This window comes from Anolis carolinensis, chromosome 1 (assembly GCF_035594765.1).
Source record: "Anolis carolinensis isolate JA03-04 chromosome 1, rAnoCar3.1.pri, whole genome shotgun sequence".
Lineage (NCBI taxonomy): Eukaryota > Metazoa > Chordata > Lepidosauria > Squamata > Dactyloidae > Anolis > Anolis carolinensis.
The window spans coordinates 71876838-71901573 of NC_085841.1; the positions used below are offsets into that span (position 1 = coordinate 71876838).

At 39.2% G+C, this 24736-nt stretch overlaps 2 protein-coding genes across 7 annotated transcripts in view; one reads left to right on the top strand and one right to left on the bottom strand.

The window, feature by feature from the left end:
* The window catches only part of ezr (ezrin), a 75642-nt gene extending 60864 nt beyond the window's left edge, over positions 1–14778 (top strand). For both annotated transcript variants that reach the window (XM_062976758.1, XM_062976752.1), the window contains exons 8-14: positions 1687–1783; positions 4646–4809; positions 6882–7012; positions 8837–8997; positions 10070–10162; positions 11655–11906; positions 13388–14778. In XM_062976758.1, coding sequence (XP_062832828.1) covers positions 1687–1783; positions 4646–4809; positions 6882–7012; positions 8837–8997; positions 10070–10162; positions 11655–11906; positions 13388–13552 — 1063 coding nt within the window. In that variant the 3' untranslated portion in view covers positions 13553–14778. The remainder of the gene's footprint in view (positions 1–1686; positions 1784–4645; positions 4810–6881; positions 7013–8836; positions 8998–10069; positions 10163–11654; positions 11907–13387) is intronic.
* A 1124-nt stretch (positions 14779–15902) lies between these two features.
* sytl3 (synaptotagmin like 3) overlaps positions 15903–24736 on the bottom strand; it is a 42664-nt gene continuing 33830 nt past the window's right edge. For 4 of the 5 annotated variants that reach the window (XM_008123380.3, XM_062976746.1, XM_062976734.1 and 1 more), the window contains 4 exons: positions 23405–23483; positions 21277–21385; positions 20094–20299; positions 15903–17704 (listed from right to left, as the gene is read on the bottom strand). In XM_008123380.3, coding sequence (XP_008121587.2) covers positions 17574–17704; positions 20094–20299; positions 21277–21385; positions 23405–23483 — 525 coding nt within the window. In that variant the 3' untranslated portion in view covers positions 15903–17573. The other variant, XM_062976743.1, reaches the window with a different exon arrangement.

A 24736-nucleotide genomic window follows, 5' to 3' on the forward strand; every position in this document is an offset into this window, starting at 1 on the left:
AGTTTCATTGGTTGAGACTTGAAGGAGCTTGGTCATTTTCTGCATGCTGCTTTAATGCTTGACCCTTACCCTTCTTGACTTATTATATTCAGGAGGGAAGGGGGTGCCAGGCTGAATCCTGTGGATTGTAAATTCAGGTCCAGGATCTCTGAAATGGCTACCTTCCCATTCCCTTGGGCCTAGTTCATAGTATTTTCTGGCAGGATTTGTAAATCTATAATTATTGCTAGAGACACAAGGGAGCAAAGTAGGAAGAAATGGTCTGTTAAGAATCAAGGTTTTTGATCAATTGGAAGAAGACTGATAGCCACCTTTCTCAATCTTTTTACCCTGGGGGAACTCTTGAGATAATTGTGTGCATCCAGTCACAATCTCTTGTAACGCCTCTAGTGACTTCTCATGGAACCCAAGGTTTCCAGGGAAATCTGGTGGAGAAACCTTGGTTGATATCATAGAGAGATGAGTGTTCATAGAAAGGTTCTGGTGGGACATAAATCAGAAGCAAATCCACCCTGGAGAAGTTTAAATATTTAAATATTAAAGTAATAGATCCCCACCACCACCACCACCGCATTATAATGTTAATGCACTACCTGGAACTTTTCCGTACAGGTGACCTAACAAGTCCTGGCAGCACAAGGCTATATTATCAACAGTGCAATTGGGGCAAATGCTTCAGGGCTATAATTGGATAGGGGACCTATGATTCCAGTGGCATTACACATACATGCTTCTGTTCCTGTGATGTTGTCAAGAGAGATCTGCTTCTGCGGGAAGGAGGACTAAAGATCACTTTCCAACTCCTTTTGCCCAAGGGTTAGTAGTGTTTAGTATCCACCCTAACCTTATTCTCCAACTCCTTTGGCCCAAGGGCTGATAGTGTTTAATATCTGCCCTAGTCCTATTTCAAGCTAAGGAACAAGTGAACAGTAGTATAGAGGCACTGCTATTCTGAGACTCTGGCCTGGGTTACACCAGCTGCATCTGAAAGGGAAACTAACATGTATAAATAATGGCATCCTTTTGAAGCATTTTAAACAGCTTCATGCCTCCAAACTCATTAATCCAACCCTAGGTCTTGGCCATAGAAATAAAAAGACACAATGACATGTCTGCCTGCATAGATATGTTTCTGAAGTCATCTCATTAACATGTAGACTATTTACTAGTGGGTTTAGAGGAAGGATAAGGGTGAGACAGCCTGCTCCATTGTAAGAAAGAAACATTTTCTCATTTTTCAATTTTCGTGATGTGTTCTGTGAGGGTCTATATTTCCAAATGGTCAAGAAGTGTCAGTAAGTCAAGATGGTAAGACTGCAAAACTAGAACTCTCCAATATGTTTGTTTTTCATTAGCATTGTGCCATCAGCTCTGGCTACCACTTTCTATCAGAAGTCAGTTATATGCATGTGTGTGTGTACATTTGAATGTAAAAAAAATCACAGGACTGTAGTTATCATATACTCTGAAATCCCAATAAGTAAAACAAGAATTTGCATGAGGTAATTACTTTGTTTTACTGCAGATTACCCAGCAATATACCAAAACATTCTGATAAACACTGTTCCTCTCTGATGTAGAGATTTAGCATTGCTTAACTATTAATGTATTCACAACTGAAACAAATTTCATGTATCAACAAGGTATTTAATTATATATAATTTTTATATAATTCTTTGTTTCTAGATTAACCCCTAAAATTGGCTTTCCATGGAGTGAGATCAGAAACATCTCTTTCAATGACAAGAAGTTTGTTATAAAGCCAATTGACAAGAAAGCACCTGTAAGTGTATCAATGATGAGCATATTTTGCTAAATAGAGAACATTAATTTCTGCATTTACTTTAATACTAATGCCATATGTTAGTAAGCATCCTTACTTGTAAGCATATAGGTTCATACAATCTTTGTTCTTGAGTGGGAAATGTGGTTTTCTCTCCCTCCCTCTATTTCAAAATGTTTGGGTTTTTTTACTTTTATGTGATATTTGTGCCTCAGGGACTAAAAAGGCAGTCCTTCATTGATTCTTCTAAGCAACAAGCCAATGCACTGTTCTCTGTATCTGAAGGAAAGATTTCCCCCTGTTTTTCCAAGTCTACTTTTTCCAGATGATTTGTGTTTGCAAATTACTTGTTATTTTTGAAGTTTCAGTTTAGTATGTGGGAAAAAAGTGATTGCTGTAGACTTTAAATATTAAAAACCCTCAGGTGATTTGTGGGGGTGTGATCTCTTGTTCTGTTTGCTCACAAGAAGACACAGAGATAGGAGCTCTGAATGTAATTGTTGGACAAACATGGGGATGACTGATGGTAGACCAGAAGCAGGACTTTATAAATGAAACACCCTGTCTGTCCAAATGGTTTCCTTTCAATCCTTTATTTCCATGAAATAAATTGTGTTGGTAGTAGATACTGATTTTTTTTAAAAAATCTGAAAACTACCTCCTTCAGCATGTACCCAAAACCACCTCAAGCTAGAAAACAGATTGGCATTTTATTTTTATTAAAAGCAAATATTCATGAGCCTTGAGCATAGCTTTTCTCTTACCAGTGTCCTGTGAAAACTGGAACATTCTTTTACAACAAAAACATTTAAAAAGCTGTTACATAAATTAGCTTAGCCTAGTGAGAAGCATTGTTGTCTATAGCCTGCTGTTTACATCATTTACTGTGGTATGTGTTTTGCTGTCTCTAACTGCAATCCAGTAATGTGGCCTTATGATGCAGAGTTGTGCATGCAGAGCTTTGGGATTAACATCTAGAGAAAAGGGGCAGAAATAGAGCATTTATATATAAGCAGTCCCCAAGTTACAAATATGATTGTTCTGTAGATTTGTTCATAAGTTGAATTTGTATCTAAGTCGGATCAGATACATTTTTAAGTGAAATTACACACACACACACACACACACACATACAAATAGGGGTGTTAGTCCTCCCTTATGCTATCAAAAGCATGCATATGCTTTTGATAGCGTAAGGAAGGGTTAACACCACTGTTTGTTTTTCTATCTGTGATCTTGTTCAGAAGATGTCACCTCACTTTCTGTCACTGTGATAATTGGATTTTGAGAAAATTGGCTTGTTATGGAAACAAGAATTGGTAATAAAGCTTCAGTGGAACCACCTTCTCCCCATGGTAACTCTTCCAGGAGTGGATTTTCCTGCTGAGGGGTAGATTTTCTCTCCCTTCCTGTTGTCTCATTTTCATAACTCGGATGTTTTCATAAGTTGGATGTCTGTAACTTGGAGACTGTAGTTGACTAAAAGAATTTGAAGTACATTCCCATACTATTGTGATCTGTTTAAGATATGTCTATAATTTTAAAAGAGTGGTGTTTATTAATGGGCTTCCTCAAACCTCCTTCAATATTCCACATATTCCACAACTAGCAAAGAGTACTGAACGTTGAAATCATGCTTGAAAGGGATTAGAAATGTTATTAGAAATGCTGCTTGATTACAAACAATACTTGTGTTCCAAGATATTACTTGAGTGGAAAATTTTAGGAGAAGCATATACATTTTCACAAACACATTGTCTAGGTTTTTGTTTCCCTGTAAAACTGAATAATCACTGAAGCTTCAGGAATGTTCATGCTAAATTTCCTGCAGTTTGGGCATTTTCTGGACCTCTTTATATCAGCCTGAATATTGGGCTTCATCCAAATTTGAAGTACTCATCTAGTATAGACACTGGGTTCACAGACATTCTGAAAGCATCATTTTTTGTGGAATGATTTAGAAAAACAAATGGATGCACTTCATGTAGTTAATAAAACTTGTCATTGTTAAAAGACTAAAAGTGAGCCAGTGCAAGAATACTTACTGTACGGGGAAGTTCAGCTTCAAATCCTTAGCCATAAGCTCACTGAATAGTTTTAGAGAAGTCACTATTTATCTCATCCTAAACTACTTCATACAGTTATTGCTGGGATAACTTGAGATTGATCACTATGAGGTCCTGATGCAGAATTTTGATAATGAGATTATGATGATAATTTTTATTTCTTATCAGCCTCTCCTTGTGGCTCGAGAGAAAATTGTTTTTCAGTTTCATAGAAATTAATTAGCAAAATGCAGGTTTTTTCTGATGATAATTAGTGTCTAGTTTATTTTGCTGCAAAGCAGAGTAATAGCTGTAAAATAAGTTGTTTCAGAAAAATCTGAAACTGACCATTGACTTATACAAGAAATATATATAAAAAGATTGACCCCACCATCCCATCTAAGAATTAAAAGCTGGAGGTAAAACAAGAACACTTCACTTTAATATATGCAGAAACATTATTTACCATTTTGTTGAAGGGATGTGCACACACAACTCTTCAATCTTTACTTTCAAAAACCTGAGCATTTCTTAGAAAGCTTTTAAGTAAGTGGTATTATGGCATTTACTGGAAAGATCAGGTTCAAGAATTATTAATGAATATAAGCTGCTGAAACATGTTACATTAAAAGAACAAGAGCCTCAAATAACTAAACAGATTAATCACTGGATTAATCACCTGGATTTTCTATTACAAAGAACTAAAGATCAAATGAGATGCCTAGAAAAGCTGAAAAGTAAGAATACTTAGGTGAAATCCATGCCTATGCACTTTTTGATCTGGCCTTTGTATATCTTGGCATTTTTTTCCGCCCAGGACTTTGTGTTTTATGCTCCTCGTCTAAGAATTAATAAGAGAATCCTGCAGCTCTGCATGGGAAATCATGAGCTGTACATGCGCCGTAGGAAACCTGATACCATTGAGGTGCAACAGATGAAAGCTCAGGCCCGTGAAGAGAAACACCAAAAGCAGCTGGAAAGGTATGGAAGTGGCTGGAAGGGAATATTGAGCTGAATAAGAACGTGACTACACTTAAGTCTGTTGACCAACAAAGGTCAGAAAAGATGGAGATGAGTGACTATGGTAAAATGATGGCAAAGAAATTTTAGGATTCAGGGGGAAAAAATCAGTGAATTGTCATGATTGGTTTTCTTACTACATGTATGTGTTCATATGGACAACACACTGAAACTAAGAAGGCCATAATGTGAATGTTACTATTTCAAGGAATTATTACAATATTAGGAATGTCTTTGGTAATAGCATGGCAACACTGATCAAGAGAGATTTAAGCTAAAGTCTTGAAGGGATTGGAGATGATAGCTCAATCAGCAGCCCAAGACAAGCTCTAAACACAAGGAGAGAATGGGATCCATAGAAAAACTGACAGGAAATGAGTATGTGACAACAAACCATATTTCAAATGTCTATATACCAACACGCAGAGGATGAGCTTGAAGCCATTTTCCAGGAAGATAAATACAAATTTATAGCCATAGCAGAGACCTGGTGGGATAATTCCCATGATTAGAATATAAGATATGAGGGGTATAATCTATTCAGAAAGAATAGATGTGGCAGAAAGGAAGGAATAGCATTATATGTCAAAGACTAATTCATTTGTACAGAAATTCAGAAGAGTGATCAGAATGGACATGTTGGCAATGTTTTACTGTAGGCCCCCAAAGCTGATCATAGGTTGAACATGAGCCAGCAGTATGAAGCTGCATCAAAAAAAAAGGGCAAAGGTTATTTTAGCCTGCATTCATAGAAGCATAGTTTCGAAGATGAGGGAAGTAGCAGTCCCCAAATATTCTACTTAGTCAGGCCTCACCTAGAATACAGCATCCATTGCTGGATGCCACATTTTATGAAGGCTGAAGGCAAGTTGGGGTAGGTTCAGAGGAAGGCTGTAAGGATGAGAAGAGGCATGAAAAACAAAATGTGTGAGGTTGAAATAACTGGGCATCCTCAGTTTCATGAAGAGAATGCTGAGGGGGTGATGTGTTTGCACTCAAGGAGTGAAATAGAGAGGAGAGTGCATTAGATCTGCTGCAGAGGATAGGACCAGAAATAATAGTTTGAAGTTACAGGATATTAGATTTCAAGTGTTATGTTAGAAGGAACCTTTTGATAGTAAGAGCAATTTGGCAATGGAGTCAATTTCCTAGAGAGCTGGTGGGTTTCCCTTTCTCTGGACAACTTTTAAAGGACAGCTGCACAGCTACCTATTGCAGATGTTTTCACTGGCATTGATGGCCCATGAGGGCCCTTCCAACTATGACCCTCTTCCTCCCTGAATTTATCTCAGTGCTCCAGAAATGTAGCCTGAGAAATCCCAATAATCTTTTCAGCAGTATGCTACCTAACCTAAAACATGTGGATGCGTGAGAGTGGGAGAGAGAAATATCTTCCTTTACTAAGAGTTCTGCTTTTATATTTATGATAAACTATATCAGCTATGATGATAGGAGCCTTGGGGGCACAATGAGTTAAATCCTTGTGCTGGCTGAACTGCTGACCTGAAGATCTGAAGGTTGGTGGTTCAAATCCGTGATACGGGGTGAGTTGCTGTCTGTCAGCCCCAGCTTCCCATGCGTGGACATGAGAGAAGCTTTTCACAGGATGGTAACACATCCAGGTGTCCCCTGGGCAGCGTCTTTGTAGACAGCTGATTCTCACACCAGAAGCAACATGCAGTATATTTTCAATTCGCTTCTGACACGATAAAAAAAAAAACTATGATGATGGGCAAAAAGTTGAAAATGACTATAGATCTGTGATAGGCCAAGCTGCTTGCACACATCCTTTTAATTTTATTTCTAGTTTCTTTGTATGGAAGCCTGTGGCTTCTAATAATTGCTGCCTCTGTTGCTGATTAAAGCCAACTACTGATTGATTGAGAAGAATGGCTGTGGGATATGCAGCATCCCTTCATGCTAATTACTGAGAATATAAAAACTATTGGCTTCAGTGTAGACACGATAATTAGGTTAAGAAAGCTGTGGGGTTCTTGAACTTTTGCAACACTTTTTGCCTTTATTTCTCATAGGCAACAACTAGAAAATGAAAAGAAGAAGAGAGAGACTATTGAAAAGGAGAAAGAGCAGATGTTAAGGGAGAAAGAAGAGCTGATGATGAGACTTCAAGAATATGAAGTGAAGACACAAAAAGCAGAAAAAGGTGCTTGCTTGCATTCATTCAACAGAAATGTTGTCAGATCTGCGTAGGCATCTAGTCTAACTATATGTTTATACGCTGTGTCCTAAAATGTGCTATTCTCTGCCTGTCCTTTGAGTTTCCTAGTTGAGAATTACATGCAGACAGGAAAACATCTCCACAGAACACAGTAACTGCAGTGGAGGTGGCTTGTTTTCCTCTTAATTTTAGCCTTCAAATCCTGACTGAAGCTCCGGAGAGAGTTGTCATTCAGAGTTCACATTGCTGGGACCAATATCCTGACTCAATATGAGGCAGCTTCCATTGGCTGATACCTTCAGATGTTTTTATCCTCCTCCAACCTGGCTACTTTCAAGGCCTGGAAGGGGCCATTAATCTTGCTGTTTTCTAGTGAGTAGGGAACAATTTGGATGATCATGAAAGAGCTGATCTTGGTTCAGAGGGGAGAAACAAGAGTGTTCTCAGATGAAATACACTCACTTTTCCTTCCCTACTCTGTTCAGACTGACTGAATATCCATGGTCTGAATTGCCTTTCTCCCCCTCCCAGGGCTTGAAAGGAGAATTTGGACAGGGTGCAAAGGGCTAAAAGATATCTCTTTCACCTTATCCGAAAAGAGACATATACAGACAGTCCCTGAGTTACAAACATCCGACTTACAAATGTCGGGGGGTGACAATGGGGGTGAGACAAATCTCCTCCAAAGAGAAATTCACTCCTGAAAGAGCTATCATGGAGAAAAAGTGTCTCTGCTGATGCTTTATCACCAGTTTCCTTGTTTCCACAACAAGCCACATTTTTCAAAATCAAATTATCACGGACAGAAAGTGAGGTGAAATCTTCTGAACAGACAAACACCATAGGGGTGTCAACCATTCCCTATGCTATCTAAAGCTAAAAACTATATAGTTTTGGCTGGAGTTACAATGAAAAAATGTACCTGTTTTGACTTACATAAAATTCAACTTATAAACATAGCTACAGAACCTATCTTGTTTGTAACTTATATAAATTGCCTGCATAAATTTGTAATGCACTAGCATGGTGCTACCTGCATTAATTGTAACACAAAGTTTGCCTGTATAAATTTGTAATGCACTAGCATGGTGCTACCTGCATCAGCTGTAACACAAATTTTCCAAGGAAATGCAGTTGCCATTGGTAATGCCTCTTGTGTCAGCTAAGCAATTTCACAAAAGTAGCTTCTACATTTTTCAATTCCCATTCTACCATCAACATTGTTTATTAATGAAGCTTAAAAACTATTTTGGGTTTGAAGTTCCAGTATTCATTATTTCTGATGCCGTTTTCAAATAAACCTGTTAGCATGTGATGACAGTTCGGTTGTAAAGAAATTCTCATGCTGGGATTTCATTTTAAAAACCTTAAAAATTGAGTTTATCATTAAGGTTCACAAACCAGATGCATTTTTTTTAAAAAAAAATGTTAAATTTCCTTGTCAGGCCACCAGTAAAGTCTGAAATGACACTGGCTGCTTTCCTCTGCAGCCTAATTTATATGGACCCACATTTGGCCATGAGATTGTGAAAGCCAAATGTATACCAACCCATTGTCCTCCTTTTAACCTGTATTATCCTGATACTTTAGGATAGTCAAGTATCCCACATTCGTATCTGAGATAGTGCAAATGATGCAACAGTCTAGCTTCAAAAGGGAAGTGGCTTGCATGCAATATAAAATACCAGAAGCTGGAGTTCCAAAGGTCAGGTGTAAATAGAAGGCACTGAATTGGCTTAGTTTCTTTCAGGCATCAACATTTCAGCCCCAGATTTCAGTTGTAGTTCAACCTTTTCTTTTCTTTTTCAGAGCTCTCAGACCAAATCCAAAAAGCCAGACAGCTGGAAGAGGAAAGAAAACGGGCTGAGGAGGAAGCTGAGCGTCTAGAGAATGAGCGTTTAGCTGCTCTGCAAGCCAAGGAGGAGCTGGAGAAGCAAGCTGTGGATCAGATGAAGAGCCAGGAGCAGCTGGTATGCATCTAGGATGTTTGAGAGATGAAATCTTGTACTGATTTCAGCAAACAGGTTTATTAGAATGCTATATTACAGAGTAGTGAGAAGTTACTGGCCAAGTCAGTACAAGTTGACATATGTCCAAAGGAGGGTGACCAAAATGGTAAAAGATCTCGAAACCATGTCCTGTGAGTAACTTGTGAGCTGAGTATATTTACCTTGGATAAGAAAAGGTTAAAAGGGGACATGATAGTCATGTTTTACTATTTGAAAGGTTGTTCTATTGAGGAAGAAGCAAGCTTGTTTTCTGCTGGTTTGGCACCTAAGACACAACAGATTCAAACAACTAGAGAAGAGAGTCCATCTAACCATTAGGAAGAACTTCTTGACAATAAGACTTGTTTGACAACAGAATATGTTGCCTCAGAGCATAGTGGAGCCTTCTTCTCTGGAGATTTTTAAACAGAGACTAGATGGCCTTCTGTCAGGAATGCTGAGATTGTGTACTCCTGCATGGCTGGGGATTCGATTGTGAGTCCCGTCCCGTCCCCCCGTCCCCCGTCCCCCGCCCAACTTTATGTTCCTAAGAAAAAAGCAAAGTTTTTTCTCAACTTTGTTTCACTCATGGGAGAAAAGTGGGTTAAAAATAAATAAATGACAATACATGAAAGTAGTTTTGAGGTGATATGTAAACAGGCTGCACAAGTCTATTTTTGAATAACAAAATTTTCAAAGCATTTCCTAAGAAAAGTAACACCTAGAATAAGTTACAGCTTTGATGTAAGCAGAATACCCGGAACCTCCTTTTTACCTGAACTAGTGCAGCTTGTGCAACCAGCCAAACTTGGGTGAAACCACCCTCTAACATTCCCAACAAGGCATCTGGCAGCAACACCCAGACCCAGAAGGAATCTCTTATTGGAAACCTGATTTTTCAAGGGGAGCATAAGCCCCCGTGAAATTGCCTATTTCCCTAGGTCAGTTGACTAGATATTCTTCAATTTTGTCTGAATTATATTGAGATATCTCTCTCTCTCTCTCTCTCTCTCTCTCTCTCTCTCTCTCTCTCTCTCTCTCTCTCTCAAACAAGGCTACAGAACTTGCAGAGTACACAGCCAAGATTGCCCTTCTGGAAGAGGCAAGGAAACGTAAAGAGAATGAAGTGGAAGAGTGGCAGCACAGGGTAAGTGTGGAGGAGTTGCTCCTTCAGAGGTTTTATATTCTGATTGTCTTCACAAGTCTGCTACAATCAACTTTTCACATTTGAGGGTTTAGCATTCCAGGATTTGATTATTTATGGATTTGACCAATATGGTCTCTCCCAGAATCTCTAGGTCTTCCAGCCCAACTCTATGGTCAGTGTCTCCCAGAAGTATTTGGGTTTTTTTGTTTGCAGTTTTCCCACTTTTGCAGGTGTCTTGTGTCCCTAATCTGTTAGGCTACCTATTTTATGATCTTCTGTTTCAATGCCATTAATCTGAGAATGTAGGTGGCACTATCCCTTATAGAACAATATCTTTTGTTACATTTTCAGTCATAGTAACTTAAGAGGACCTATGGTTGATGAGGTGGAAGGTTTATGATAGGGATAGAAAACTATTTGGACTTCCAACTCCCAGATAACTCACCTAGCAGGACAAAGCGAAAGGGATTGTGGGCCTTGGAGTTCAAAATAGTTCATCATCCCTGTTCTCTCTAGTCCATGGTATAACAACTTTAATAATAACTGTATTCTTATATCCCGCCCCATCTCCCCGAAGGGACTCAGGGTAGTTCACATGGGGACCAAGCCCAGCAATACACAATAAAATATAATCACATAAATACATTTAAATCATATAAACATGAAATCATAAAATATGTAATTCATTAAAACATACTCGAAACCAATAGCTAATAGTTAGGCACAGTAAACATATTCCATTACACGCAAGGCAAATGTTGTCTGTGTACAATATCTTATAAACCTCTACTGAATGGATCAGAAGAAGCACTGTAACTAGGTCTAGGTGGAGGTGAGGGACAGTCATCAATTTATGCCAATTTAATCAAACGTACATTTGAATAGCCAGGTTTTCAGATGTTTACGGAATGTGGCCAGGGTGGGGGCTAGTCTAATTTCTCTCTGTTCATATAGTAGCTAACCAAATGCTAATCAGAAGTTATTGCAGTATATTCCAAAAAGTTTATAATAAAAGGCATTCTGTCACTGTGAGTAGTATGTAGCCATTGTGACTGATGGACTTTTGAATGCCTGTTCCTACCTGAACCTAAATGCAAACCACAAAGTAGTTAGATGCTAATTACAGGGGGGAAACGAGGCTGTGAAATCTAGTATAATGGCATTGGACTGCAGTACAGAATTAGAGTTTTGCCTGTTTGCCTCCACTGCTTGAGTTGCAATCTTCTGCACATTTTCCCAGAAATGACCCAGTTTAACTAATGGGATTTGCTTCTGAGAAGACATCCCCAAAACTTTGCAGTCAGCACTACACTAATTTTTTTTTAAAAAAGAAATCCTGCTGCAGCGTAACAGCAAATAATAAAATACTCTGCTTCAGAAAATCTTATTTTAGTATATCCCTTTTCGAAGAAGTCTTCCATATTTTGACAATTAGCTAAAGTTGTAATATAAGTGTACTGTAACAGACTGCTTGCTGGTTTCACTTTTATAGGCTAAGGAAGCTCAAGAAGATCTTGTGAAAACAAAAGAGGAGCTACACCTGGTGATGACTGCTCCTCCTCCACCTCCACCACCCATTTTTGAGCCATTTAATTTCCATGTCCACGATAACCTTCAAGATGAAGGAACAGAGTCTTCTGGCTACAGTGCAGAATTTTCCAGTGAAGGCATATCAGATGATCGCAATGAGGAGAAACGGATTACTGAAGCCGAGAAGAATGAACGTGTGCAAAGACAGCTGCAGGTAAGGTTTTCAGGCCTCCATTGATGAAAAGGACAGCTTATTCAGGGGATTGTCAATGTGTAATTGACTGGCTTAACTTTCCTAGAGATTAAGAGAAATATAGATAATTTGTGCAAAATACTCTGGAATTGTCAAGCTGCTTTAATAGTTCTCCCCTACAGTTGCTTTGAGACCAATAGGAAAAGGGCCAAGGGAATAGATCCAGTAGATGATGGTTCTCCCTTCTCAGAAGCCTGCAGAACAGGATCTTTAAGGGTGATTAACATGCATATTTAAGAGGAAAAGCTTGGGAGGAAGGAACCAAATACCAGGAGACCAAATAGAGTGACTGAGACCAGCTTTAGAGTCTCGGTGATTGAAGTGGCTTGAGTGTCCGATCTCTCAGAAAGAAAAGGGTAAATATTGGGGGTTGGGGGCAGGGCAGTTAGGCCGTGAGTCTGTTCAGTTATGTTTCCGTGTTGACTTGCAAGGTTGACAGCTTTGGACACTTAACACTGGACATCTGAGTTATATATGTGAAGCACCTATGAAGGCACCTATGAACATACTGAGTTTCAGAGATTCCTCTGTGTATCCTAGCATAAAATTAGCATTCCTGAGAAATGTAATTCCAGAGTCTACCTAAGATAAATATTCACAATTTGTGAGTCAGAGCATTTGTTGTGATCCTGGGCACCTTTCCTAAAATATGTTGATTGGGGAGAAATATGGCAACTACACATGAGTGATGCATTTGCTTCCGAGCATGGAAAGTCCATGGCAGTACTATGCTTGGTAAATCATTTTGTGTGAAGTGGTTGTATTTTTGTTCAAACTATCAGAGACCCACCAAATGGAATAGTGAAATGAGGCTGCCACTATTCAGAAATTACTAGGGTGGGTTATTATTATTATTATTGCATCATTTCATTCTTTTGAGAGAATCTAAAAAGAATTTCTCTTTTGAAGACGTGAGCAGATATGTCAGCATTTGCTATGTCTTAGTAAAGGTCACTCTTAGTAGGTTTCTGATTATGTGCTGGGAAAATATTTATTTTGTTGCAGTAGTGAGTAAGTTTGCAAATATTTCTTTTTTGATGTTTATAATACACTGGTTGATCTCTTCAGAGAACTTTGAATTTTTTGTTCTGGTATTTGGAGCAATAACTGATGTATAGAGCAAGAATGTGAGGATATTCTGACTCTTAGACTATATTTTATTGAAGCCCACCAGAGTGATCCTCCGTCTAAATGTTGCACACCTTAGTTTGACATTGGAAACATACATCCCCTGAATTCTGTGTCCTAAATCTAAATTGTTAGTCCCAACTATGATTTATTCATTGAATCAACCCTTATGTAAGACCCACGGATTCAACTGGGTCTGTTTTATTTGGAATTGGTAACTGGATTTAGGCCCATGTGCTTATGAGAGTTTTGTTATAATTCATCCCTAATGTATCTTTATGCCTGTATAACACTGTGTCTTAAATATTGTATAGACTCTGACTGATGAACTAGCCCAGGCCAGAGATGACAACAAGAAGACACAAAACGACCTCATCCACACAGAGAACATGCGACAAGGACGCGATAAGTACAAGACACTGAGGCAAATCCGACAAGGCAACACAAAGCAGAGAATTGATGAGTTTGAGGCTATGTAAATACACCGACGCAAGACTCTGGGAAAGGCAGATTTTCAATGCTGGCTTTTTTCTTTCCGAAGGGTTACTACACCATTATACCAAAAAGCCCCCAAATCTTCACATTATCACATGCTACCTGAATCTAGCAAACGCAGCCATCAACTTTTGAGTATAAGAATAGCTGCCATGGAGTTACAGTCAAATCTTGGTAATATTTGGCCCTACCTTAGTGCCAAAAAGGTTTTTTAGAGTTGCTGATCCCCCAGATATGTTCACATTGTGCTCCTTAAGTGCAGGCATCTCTACAATGGCAGTTATGTCCAGATTTGGGGGGTGAGGCACTATTAGTATCTTGTGCCATCTTTCTTGTTTTTAAACACCACAGGTAATTCACAGTTGTAAAGGTCTGTCCCTCTTGCAAAAATGTAGGTGGAAACCTCCAAATGCAGGACTGAGGAAACTTTTTTATTGCACGGTTGCATTGAAGAGGCTTCCACAGTGATTGCTCAGAAGAAATGCATTGCAGGCACACTCGGTTGCCTTTTTGCATGAGTCAGTCAGGGATATTGTTTGGCCTTCAATATCATTGAAGAGTGATACTCCAGCTTAACCAATCAGCTGTAGTGTAGTATTTATATATATACCTTTGTTAAAGATGTTAAGTGAGAGATATAATTCTAGTTTGAAAAGGGAGGTTAAAATTCTTCAGCTCTGTATATTTTGTTACTACTTTTCAGACTTGATGTTAAAGAAATACGTAAAAGAATTAAAACAATATCTTAGTTTCTGGGTTGAGGCAGCATAAGAAACTGATTATGATCTAGAAAATATTTGTAAAGATTTTTTTTACTTTAAATGAAAATCGTGATACATGCCTATGATTCCGTATATACAATTTCACTGTACCTATTTTTTTCTAACAAATTTTCTAATTTTTTAAAATGATCTAGTTTCAGACTCCAACCATGAAGGGACTTTGTCAGCTTTTTATTTTCTCAGTTAGAGAATTTACATGGATTTCCTCCACTTGCACCATGTCCAGGTTAACCTTCGCCCCTAAATGTACCCATCTCAATCTTTGGAAATCTACTAGAATGTCGGAATACATGCATCATTAGCTCTCTTCTACATACAACTCCCTATGCTGCTTTATACTCATAAGTTTAAACCTTTGTATCCTGATGACAGTGTTGTGGGATTTGTTTTTGTGCAATTCACCACAAATAAAAAAATCTGCAAAGCAATGTGATTGTGAAGTTCTGTATAAATTTTTTCCCTCTGAGAAATAATCTCTTGCTATTTCGTAACGTTTCAAGTCATCTATCCATTTTTGAAGGAATGCTAAGGGAAGGAATAAATTACTGGAATTAACTGTAGTGAATGTTCATTGCTGATACAGAGGCAACATGAGTTCAATCTGTGTTTAAAAGTAGTAGGATACTTTTCTTTAAGGTGATGGAGCTCGTGCCAGCCAAACAATAATGTTGTAAGTTGTATGAGGCTTGCATATAATTAAGCAAATTCTTTTTTTCCAGTTAAGTAAGTGAAATATTCGGTGTAAACAAAAGCCAGTTTTCCAAAGTGTGTGCATTTCATTTCATTCCAAATCCCACCTAACACTGTACAATGAAAAATGCTGTACACTGGAGTGTTCTTGCACATTTTATACATTAAGGTTACAATAAAGTAATTATTCATTTTAAGTTTTGCTTGAGGGAATTATGTCCAGGTGCTGCAACATCTTGACAGACGTATGGAGAAAGGAAAAAAATTGGGAGAGAATACAAAGAAGGAAGTTTAATTGAAAAAAATAAGGGCATGGACGATTTAGTTGGTCCTAACCCCAAATGGGGTCCTCTTAGCTCAATGTTGGGGCCGTGAAAAAAATAGCAACTGCCAAAGTTTTCTGAATATCATCTAGTGAACATCACCCCAGTGGCGCAATGGATTAAACCCTTGTGCTGGCAGGACTCCTGACTGAAAGGTTGGCAGTTCGAATCCGGGAAGTGGAGTAAGCTCCCGTCTGTCAGCTCCAGCTCCCTATGTGGGGACATAAGAGAAGCCTCCCAGAAGGATGGTAAAACATCAAACATCTGGGCGTCCCCTGGGCAATGTCCTTGCAGACGGCCAATTCTCTCACACCAGAAGTGACATGCAGTTTTTCAAGTCATTCCTAACACAAAACCTAGTGGCCATTTTAGACATTCACACAAATGTGTTGTACAGTGTTTACTGCAGAGGACGCTTCAGCTGTATTTCATAACAAAGAAAATCAGGCTGTTCAGCAAGCCTTGCAAATGCTGATTTGTTATCAGACCATTACAGCCAGCTGGCTCTTGCAAGTTAACTATACACTATATTAAATGCATAGGTTTCAGAGAAGACTTTTATTTGCAACATGTGAGGATTTCACCTCCCTTTCAACAGCTATGTGGGGAAGAGAAGGCTCTTTATATCAAAATATATGTACAGGAAGCTCATAATCGAAGATAAACAGCACTCTACCATTCATGATTTCCAGCATTTGGTTCCAGAGGTATATGATCAACGATAACAGAGGATATATTAATTGGCATGACTAAGTGTCTTCCATAATTATGGAACAACAGGAGAGGGTGATGTCCAAGTAAGGCGGATGCCCTTTTCTTTCTGTTCTCGGCTTCCCATTTAACCAGTTCCCATGTCATTGTTTGTTATCCCAGGATGGCTAAGGTTTGCTCTGAAGTCTTTGGTGAGGAAGTTTGCAAGAAAACTTTTGGTAGTCTAAAGAATGTCAGCTGCTTCTCTCCAATCCACATACTGTTGACATTTTCAGAAAAACAACAAAAGCTTAGATGAGATTCAACTTTCCAGAAACCATATTGACTCTTATTAAAGAGGTGTTGTCTTCTATATATGTGACACTTATCTTTTGTGACTTTCTACCAGCATGCTCAGAACGTGTATCGCTATAATTACTCAGATCTCCATTGATGTATTTTTCATTTCTCCCAGGTGCCTCCCCATAATCAGTCAGTAACCAGGGAGACGGGAGTTGTCCCTGCAGCACATACACACAGAGATGTTGCCAGGCAAGCAAGGGGGCCTTGCACAAGTGTTCCCTCACTACTTCGCAGTTCACTTTTGGCAGATTTGCTGTTTCACGGTTTTTCAATAACCTCTTAAAAACTATTATAAATCATAAAAAATACAATTTACAGCCTAAGGAAGGGAGGAAGGAGAAGCTCAAGGGAGGGAAAAGGAGCCCAAGCGGCAACGGGAGGAGAAGGAGGTGATTTATCAACACACGATTGGTTGATAAAGACTTAAAATAGTGTATAACTACTAAAATAATGTACAAATATTAAAATAAATATAGCGTCCCTACTTCGCGGATTTTCACTTATTGCGGGTGGTCCTGGAACCTAACCCCAGCAATACGTGAGGAAACACTGTACTTGATACCTCCTGCATGGCCTGAGAACTACAAATGCAGCTGCAACCTCCAGCGATACCTTTGTACATACACCAAAAAGATACTGTTTTATGTATTTAATCTAGCATCCAGATCAAGAGTCACATACTTAAAGATGTTTGAGACAGTTCTTGCATTGTTCTTCTTACGCCTAGTCTTCAGAGTCTATAGAAATCAATGCAGCTATGGAAACAATGTCAACTTTGTTTTCAAGTAGGACAGATTGCAATACTTGTAGTTAAAGCCAACATAACTAAATTCTCAGTGTAACACCTTACTGCTATTTGGATGTTTTTATGCCTGAACATCCTAAGATAGCCAGCCAGTTCCTCTGACACACTGACGATCTAAAAGAAATTTGCAATTAAATATTTCTGGCATTAAAAAATAAATTCATAGTTTGCCACTTTTTCATCCAACGTGCCTAACGAAAGAGATTTTAAAGACCTACATTTTTTTCCTTGTGGGTTTTATCTTTCAGGATTAAAATAGCTGGCTTTTCGACCTGTCTGAGCAGGCAATAAGCAATGCCACAAATAGTTTTCCCTCTGCTCTTAAATCAAGAGATATTCTGTACATGACTGTTCAGACTTTAAATGCAGGAGCATTAGGGTACAGTGTAAGCATTATGTCTGTCCATGTGTCTGGGCTGTTAAGCATTTTTTCCCACTGAAGACATGCTTGGGATGTTGCACCCACAGTGCTGGTTGGTATATCTGCAACAGAAGAAAGTGAGAATGAGCAATCGTGTTTCTGCCCATTTAATTACTCTGATTTTCCTCGGAAAAACTTTGTATTCTGCACCAATATATGCCTTTATAATTCAATGAGGTATTATATGTAGATTTTCACTATTAGAGTATCTCAAGGGAGTCACCATGATGGTTATCAGACAGCACATATCTAAGCTAAGAATTCTATCAGTTTCTGTGTTTAATGCTTACATGTAAACTGAGAAGGGAAAAGAAAACTAAGACTGATTTCTACCCCAATACATTTCAAAAGAACTGGCATTTCTATGTGATGAGGGAAAATAATAATTCCAGAGGCCATCACAGCAAAAACACAAGTACTAGGGTTTGTGTGCAGGGAGCCATAGCATAATTCCACCAGCAAGACACATATGCTATGCTGTAGTATTTTGGCCTTTTCTTGGTCACTAGCCAAATAAATGTGTGAACCATACATTCTCCTACAGTACAAACATATTGCTGTAGCTGCTACGGCCCAATTAACAGATATATTTCACATTTTGTTTAAATCATCTCAGATGTTAGGCAAACTACATAACTGGGTTTGCAGCAGTGAAATGGTTCAATTGTAAAGGCTTTGTGTCTGACCAGTTTTTAACTAGATGGGTCTTTGGCAGTGGGGAAAGCATGGATTGTCACAGAGAGAGTGCCCAGCAGGATACCAAACAAGCTGAAGGCTGTTCCAATTAGTGTTGCTAATGGCATGTCAGTGTTCCTTTTTCCTTTGCTAGTTTGCCAAGGAGGAGGCCGTTCTGCAGGAGAGCCAGAACAAGGAACAATCATGGAGTAGACAATGGGTTAATTCAGCAAGTCACAAGTAGGTCAGTGATTCTCAAAACATAGCACAAGCTGCAGGAAGGAGATGCTGAATCTCACTAGGGAGGCTTGACTTCCACATGGACTCCCTCTTGGGATGTGTGCTGACTGGAGGAAGAATAGTAATAGGGTTTGTCAAATAACTGTGCCAAGAACCAATAGGATAGCCCTTTGTGTTCTCCATTTCTTTAATTTAAGACACAGTGTGTCCCCACCTCCACGCATCCTATAACATTTAATCTCAAAACCAGGGAGGAAAGACAAAAGCCAGGAGAGAGTGCAACAGGTTGTTTCTGAGTCTATTGCAGTGGTTCTCAACCTGTGGGTCCCCAGGTGTTTTGGCCTACAACTCCCAGAAATCCCAGCCAGTTTACCAGCTGTTAGCATTTCTGGGAGTTGAAGGCCAAAACATCAGGGGACCCACAGGTTGAGAACCACTGGTCTATTGGGAGTCTATTGTGAAGAGGAAATATTTCCCACTTTCTCCTCCTCTTCCCTTTGCTAAGTTAGCTGAGGGCAAGCTACCCTCTATATTCTGCCTCTCCAAAGAAGTGAAAATTGTCTCCTTGATCCAGACGGGAATAACTTTTTACCACAACTCAGCTGTTATCAAATGTTCAGAACAGTGGGGGGGAGGCACAAAGGGGGGTGGTTTTCATTAGGATCATTGGGGAGAGGAGACTTGAAACTTTCCACTCCCTCCAAATGCTACTTAGCCTAGCTGTTCATCAGAGAACAGGGAAGAGATCAGTCTAGATCAGTGGTTCTCGACCTGTAGGTCCCCTGGTGTTTTGGCCTACAACTCCCAGAAATCTCAGCTAGTTTACCAACTGTTAGGAATTTTGGGAGTTGAAGGCCAAAATATCTGGGGACCCACAGGTTTAGAAACACTGATCTAGATCAACCCACTGAGAGTCAGAAGGACGATCACAGGACAGATAAAATTAAGTAGCAGACCACATGCAAACCATAGACACTCCCCATGCTGCACAAACCATGCTTTAAGCACGCATTTCCATAGAAGAAAATCTTTTTTCTTGTAGCTACAAGCACAAAGAGAGCCTTTTCCACATGTCTACTGCATATAATTGTTATCCTCATGTTCCAGACAGGAGAACACTTGAGAACCTGAAACTTATCCACACTGCATAGTTGTATCAGATTTATACTGTAGCAAGCCATACCTAGGTCAGTGATGCTCAATACGTAGTTTCCAGGGCCTCATTCCATGGAATCCTTGGGTTTACAGTTTGGGGAGGAATTTAGAATTCCCTGCTACAGGGAGATACAGTGTTTTAGGTCAGAGGAGTAAACTAACACTATCTACGTAATTACACATCCCAAGATACCACAGGATGAAAACATGATTGTTACAGCAGTATCAGATTGGCAGAACGGAACAGTATAGACACACTACCAGTGAATTCATGGCTGAGGTGAGATTCAGGTCTGTCGTTCTCCTACAGCACTATCACAACATCGGCACAAGGCCACTATGCTGGCTCTGGGCTTTCTTTTTTCTTTCTCAACCACTTACATTTTCCAAGCCGAGCTCCACCCAAGAACTGATCGCGTAAGCCAAATGATACTTGATCCCATACAGTTAGGTCTAGAGAAGACTGCTGCAGCCGAGATGTGGTGACCCCATTAAACACAAACAGGTGGTTCCACTGTGGGTGAGTTTGCTTCTTCAGCACAGGAGTCCTTTGCCTTACGTCCTTTTGTCCCTGGAGGCACAGGCAGCTTTTGAAAAAACATGCAGAAAAATTTGTGAGATAAAAGATTTGGTGACTCCCCCTTAAAATTATGCATTTTGAATCTTGTTTATTTACAGTAAGGGAGTTACCTATTAATTCATTTTAAAAAGTGACTGTATAATGTATCATCTTCCCTGATGCCCTCAAATTAAGGCCCGTATTCAACAAAGGTTTCCCCCATGCAAAAGGGATTTCTCTTGCCTTTTCCTACTGTATCTCCTTGTGTTGTCGAAGGCTTTCATGGCCAGAATCACTGGGTTGCTGTGAATTTTCCAGGCTGTATGACCATGTTCCAGAAGCATTCTCTCCTGACGTTTTGCCCAGGTTGTGAGGTTTGTCGGAAACTAGGCAAGGGAGGTTTATATATCCAGAGTAGGATAAAGAACTCTTGCCTATTGGAGGCAAGTGTGAATGTTGCAATTAATCACCTTGGTTAGCACTGAAAGGACTTGCAGCTTCAAAACCTGGCTGATTCCTGCCTGGGGGAATCCTTTGTTGGGAGATGTTAACTTACCCTGATTGTTTCATGTCCAGAATTCCCCTGTTTTCTGAGTGTTGTCCTTTATTTACTGTCCTGATTTTAGAGTTTTAAAAATACTTCTACAGATATATAAACCTCACTTGCCTAATTTCCAACAAACCTCACAACCTCTTAGGTTACCTGCCATAGATGTGGGTGAAAGGTCAGGAGAGAATGCTTTTGGAACATGGCCATACAGCCTGGAAAACTCACAGCAACCTAGTGTATCTACTTACTTTGCATCAGTTCTCTCAATTTCTGGTTTCTTTGTGAAAGTATCCACCCTGTATCTTTGACCTTCTCTTACTCATTCCTGCTCCTCACAATATCTGTGACTGAAGTGTGCAGTTTTATAAAATAATTTTTTTAAAGATTTCATAAAACATGTTACTTTCTCATCATGAAAAGAGTAGTAATTTTTTTAAAAATGCTGCAAGTCATACCCTTTAACAAATGGGTTTAATAGGCCATCAGGTCTTATCTTGGGCAGGTTGTTGGCTCCAAGTATTATAACATGAAGTTGGTATTCAGGGTGTGCCTTTTCTTTTCTCCCTGAAAAAAATGTTTAAATTTAAAGGAGAAGACAGAATTACACTAAAACAATGTTGCAATTACAATTTTCAATAGCAGTTTGCCAAATGAATTTACTAAATCCCATAGGCAACTATTATGAATTGTGTCCAGTTTTTTAAGTAGAGAAGTCATGAAAGAGAGGGAGGGAAACACTGCAAAACTAAGGCTGTTAGCCTATACCAGTGGTTCTCAACCTGTGGGTGTTTTGGCCTACAACTCCCAGAAATCCCAGCCAGTTTACTAGCTGTTAGGATTTCTGGGAATTGAAGGCCAAAATATCTGGGGATTCACAGGTTGAGAACCACTGTCCTATATTGTCTTAATGGGGAAAAGTTCCATTCTGTGTGATTTAGTTTTATTACACACTATTAATGTAAATGGTTTACTTCAAATGTATGCACACAAACAGCAACATATGAATCCATCCAGATCTTTTTGATGGCACCTACCTAAGGTTTTTATTTTAATTCTCCATAATGGGAGAGAAAAATGAGAACCAATAACCCTGATCACTATACACAGGGCAAAAAGCGTTGCTAAATTCTACATCACAGTACAGAGCATTTTGGAGTAATTTTTTGTTACACATATGCCCAGGCTTTCCATTCAAAAAGACTCAGGACCATTACCCAAAACCAATAGAGAGCCAGAAGGTGAGAGCTGAAATGTTTAAAAATTACACTTCCCAAAACAGTATGAAGATTTAATTCTCAGAAATAGTTCATGAAATGACAAATCAAAGAATGTACCACTTCAGGTTGATAGTGTAAGATCTAATGAAAGGAACTCATGCTTCTCTTTGTCTCTCCCGTAAAATGCTGCACATTGCAAAGAAATGCATATTTGAAAAAGCTGAGCTAGACCCCTTCTCCCAGCCATGCCAATTTCCTATGTGTAAGAAAGATTTTTTTTACAGAGGCACATTCATTCATCTGACACACATCCTTCTTGATTTAGTGCCCTTTGGCATTACACAGTTATTTACATTATGATTCCACTTTAACTGTTATGATTTACAATTTTAGGATGGGCACTGAGAATTCCCAGCCAGAGAGCTATAGTGCCTCATCAAACTACAAATCCCAGGATTTTCCCTGAGTCCCCTTGGGGAGAGAGGGCCGCTATAAATAAATTTATTATTATTATTATTATTATTATTATTATTATTATTATTATTATTATTATTTGTAATGCAAACAGCACAGCCCCCTGTGGCACAGCGGGTTAAACTGCTGAGCTGCTGAACTTGCTGACCGAAAGGTTGGCGGTTCGAATCTGGGAAGCAGGGTGGGCTCCCACTATTAGCCCTAGCTTCTGCCAACCTAGCAGTTCAAAAACATGCAAATGTGAGTAGATCAATAGGTACTGCTCTGGCAGGAGGGTAACAGCACTCCATGCAGACCTTGGAGGCATCTTCAGACAACTCTGGCTCTTCAGCGTAAAAATGGAGATGAGCACCAACCCCCAGAGTCAGACACAACTAGATTTAATATCAGAGGAAAACCTTTACCTTTGCCTTAATGCAAACAACAGTTAAAGTGGAATCTGAGGCCCCATTTACACTGCCATATAATGTTGTTTCAGAATGCAGTAACTGCATGGAACTGGTTTATATGAATCTACACTGTATTATAAAACCGCCATATATGGCAGACAGTGCTATAATTGTGTGATAGTGTCCTCAGCATCCTAATAAGGCAGAATTCTAATGATACCCATAACACAGGTTACTTCCACTTCATTTAAAACTTGCTAGGGCTCAAAATGTTAAGTGAATCTTTTAACTTCAGAAATTAGACAGGAGGGAGATTGAAATCAATAATCCACCATATCCTGTTCTTCCATGTAAAAGCTCTGTGAGCAATGATGAAAGGCTTAAGAGAATAGTGAGTGTGAGGTTTGAGAGGTTTGCATAAACTGGCTGTGTTTATGCAATGAATTCCAGACATACAGCCCTCCTCATTTTCTTTCAGTGGCTCTCATACTAGAAATTCTTACCTACTGAAGGTAAAACCAACTTTGCACGGACTTGGAGTTCTCCACTGTATAGAGCCACATTATCTCCAGATTTTTCAGGCTGTTCAGAAATTAAAAGAGAAAGAGTTGACTGTTTAAAACCAACTTGCATTATTCACCTTGTCCTATGTGTCATTCACATAATCGGTTGAGGCAGACACTATCAGGTGATAAAAGAGCCAAGCATAAATGCTTACCTATCATAATCACATAATCATAAGATAATAATGTAGGGGCCAGGCTCCAAATTTTGCCTACTATATGAAAATTCCCTGTTTCTTGAATTGGCCTTTTCTACTGTCATCAGCAATTCAGTCTTTCACCTCACATGACTCCAAGATCTTTCTATCTAATAGTGGGCAGATGGCCACTCAAACATAGCTGCCTCCTAAAACTGTCTCATTACTATTTACTCCATGTATATTTGTGAGAAAAATGCAGTCTCTTTAAACCCATTTCCAGAATGTATCCCAGTACTTTTCTGACTACTTGTAATTAAGAAGTCTTGATACAGGAACAATCCTAGGAGTTAGCCATGAAAAGTTCTGGCTAAAGTTTTCACAAGTATCCATTTAAACCCGCAAAACATCTCTATTATTGTCAGATAGGAGTAGCACAATACATGAGAATTGAAAAGGAGATGTGGATGAAAAGCGGGAGTGACTTCTACTATGATTCTTTTTACAGCTTTCTGGATGTGAATCACATTGTCTTAGCTGATTTATGGATGGAGTGTACAAACAAACAAACAAACAAAAAGGGGATAATCAACCTTCTGTATCCACAAACTCTGTATCCATGGATTTAACCATCCACAGCTTGAAAATACATTTTTTAATAATCCCACATAACAAACCTTGATTTGCCATTTTATGTAAGGGGCAACATTTTTGCTCTTCCAGTGTACATAATAGGACTTCCACATCCACAGATTTTGGCACTCATGGTGGGTAGGGCTGCTCTAACCAAATACTAAGGGACCATTGTACTTCTGTCTTCTGGGGACAAGGACATTGCCCTACTCCTGCCTTCCCTGTTCTCTCTTCCCTTCTGCAGACAGTAGGGCAGGCACAGAACTTAACTCCAGCTTTGCTGTGGACTCAGAAAAATGAGACCTTCTACAGTACTTGTATTGTCTACCAATAGAAATAATGCTTGGCTAGATCAGGCTCCAACAGAATCCATCCCAATTATAAAGATTTTATGCATTTCTACCCACATTCTTAGACTGATTTGTAATGATGGAGGTTATAATTTAATACATCTGGCTGAAGACAAGAGATGTAACAGTCCAAAACATCATGACGGCGATGC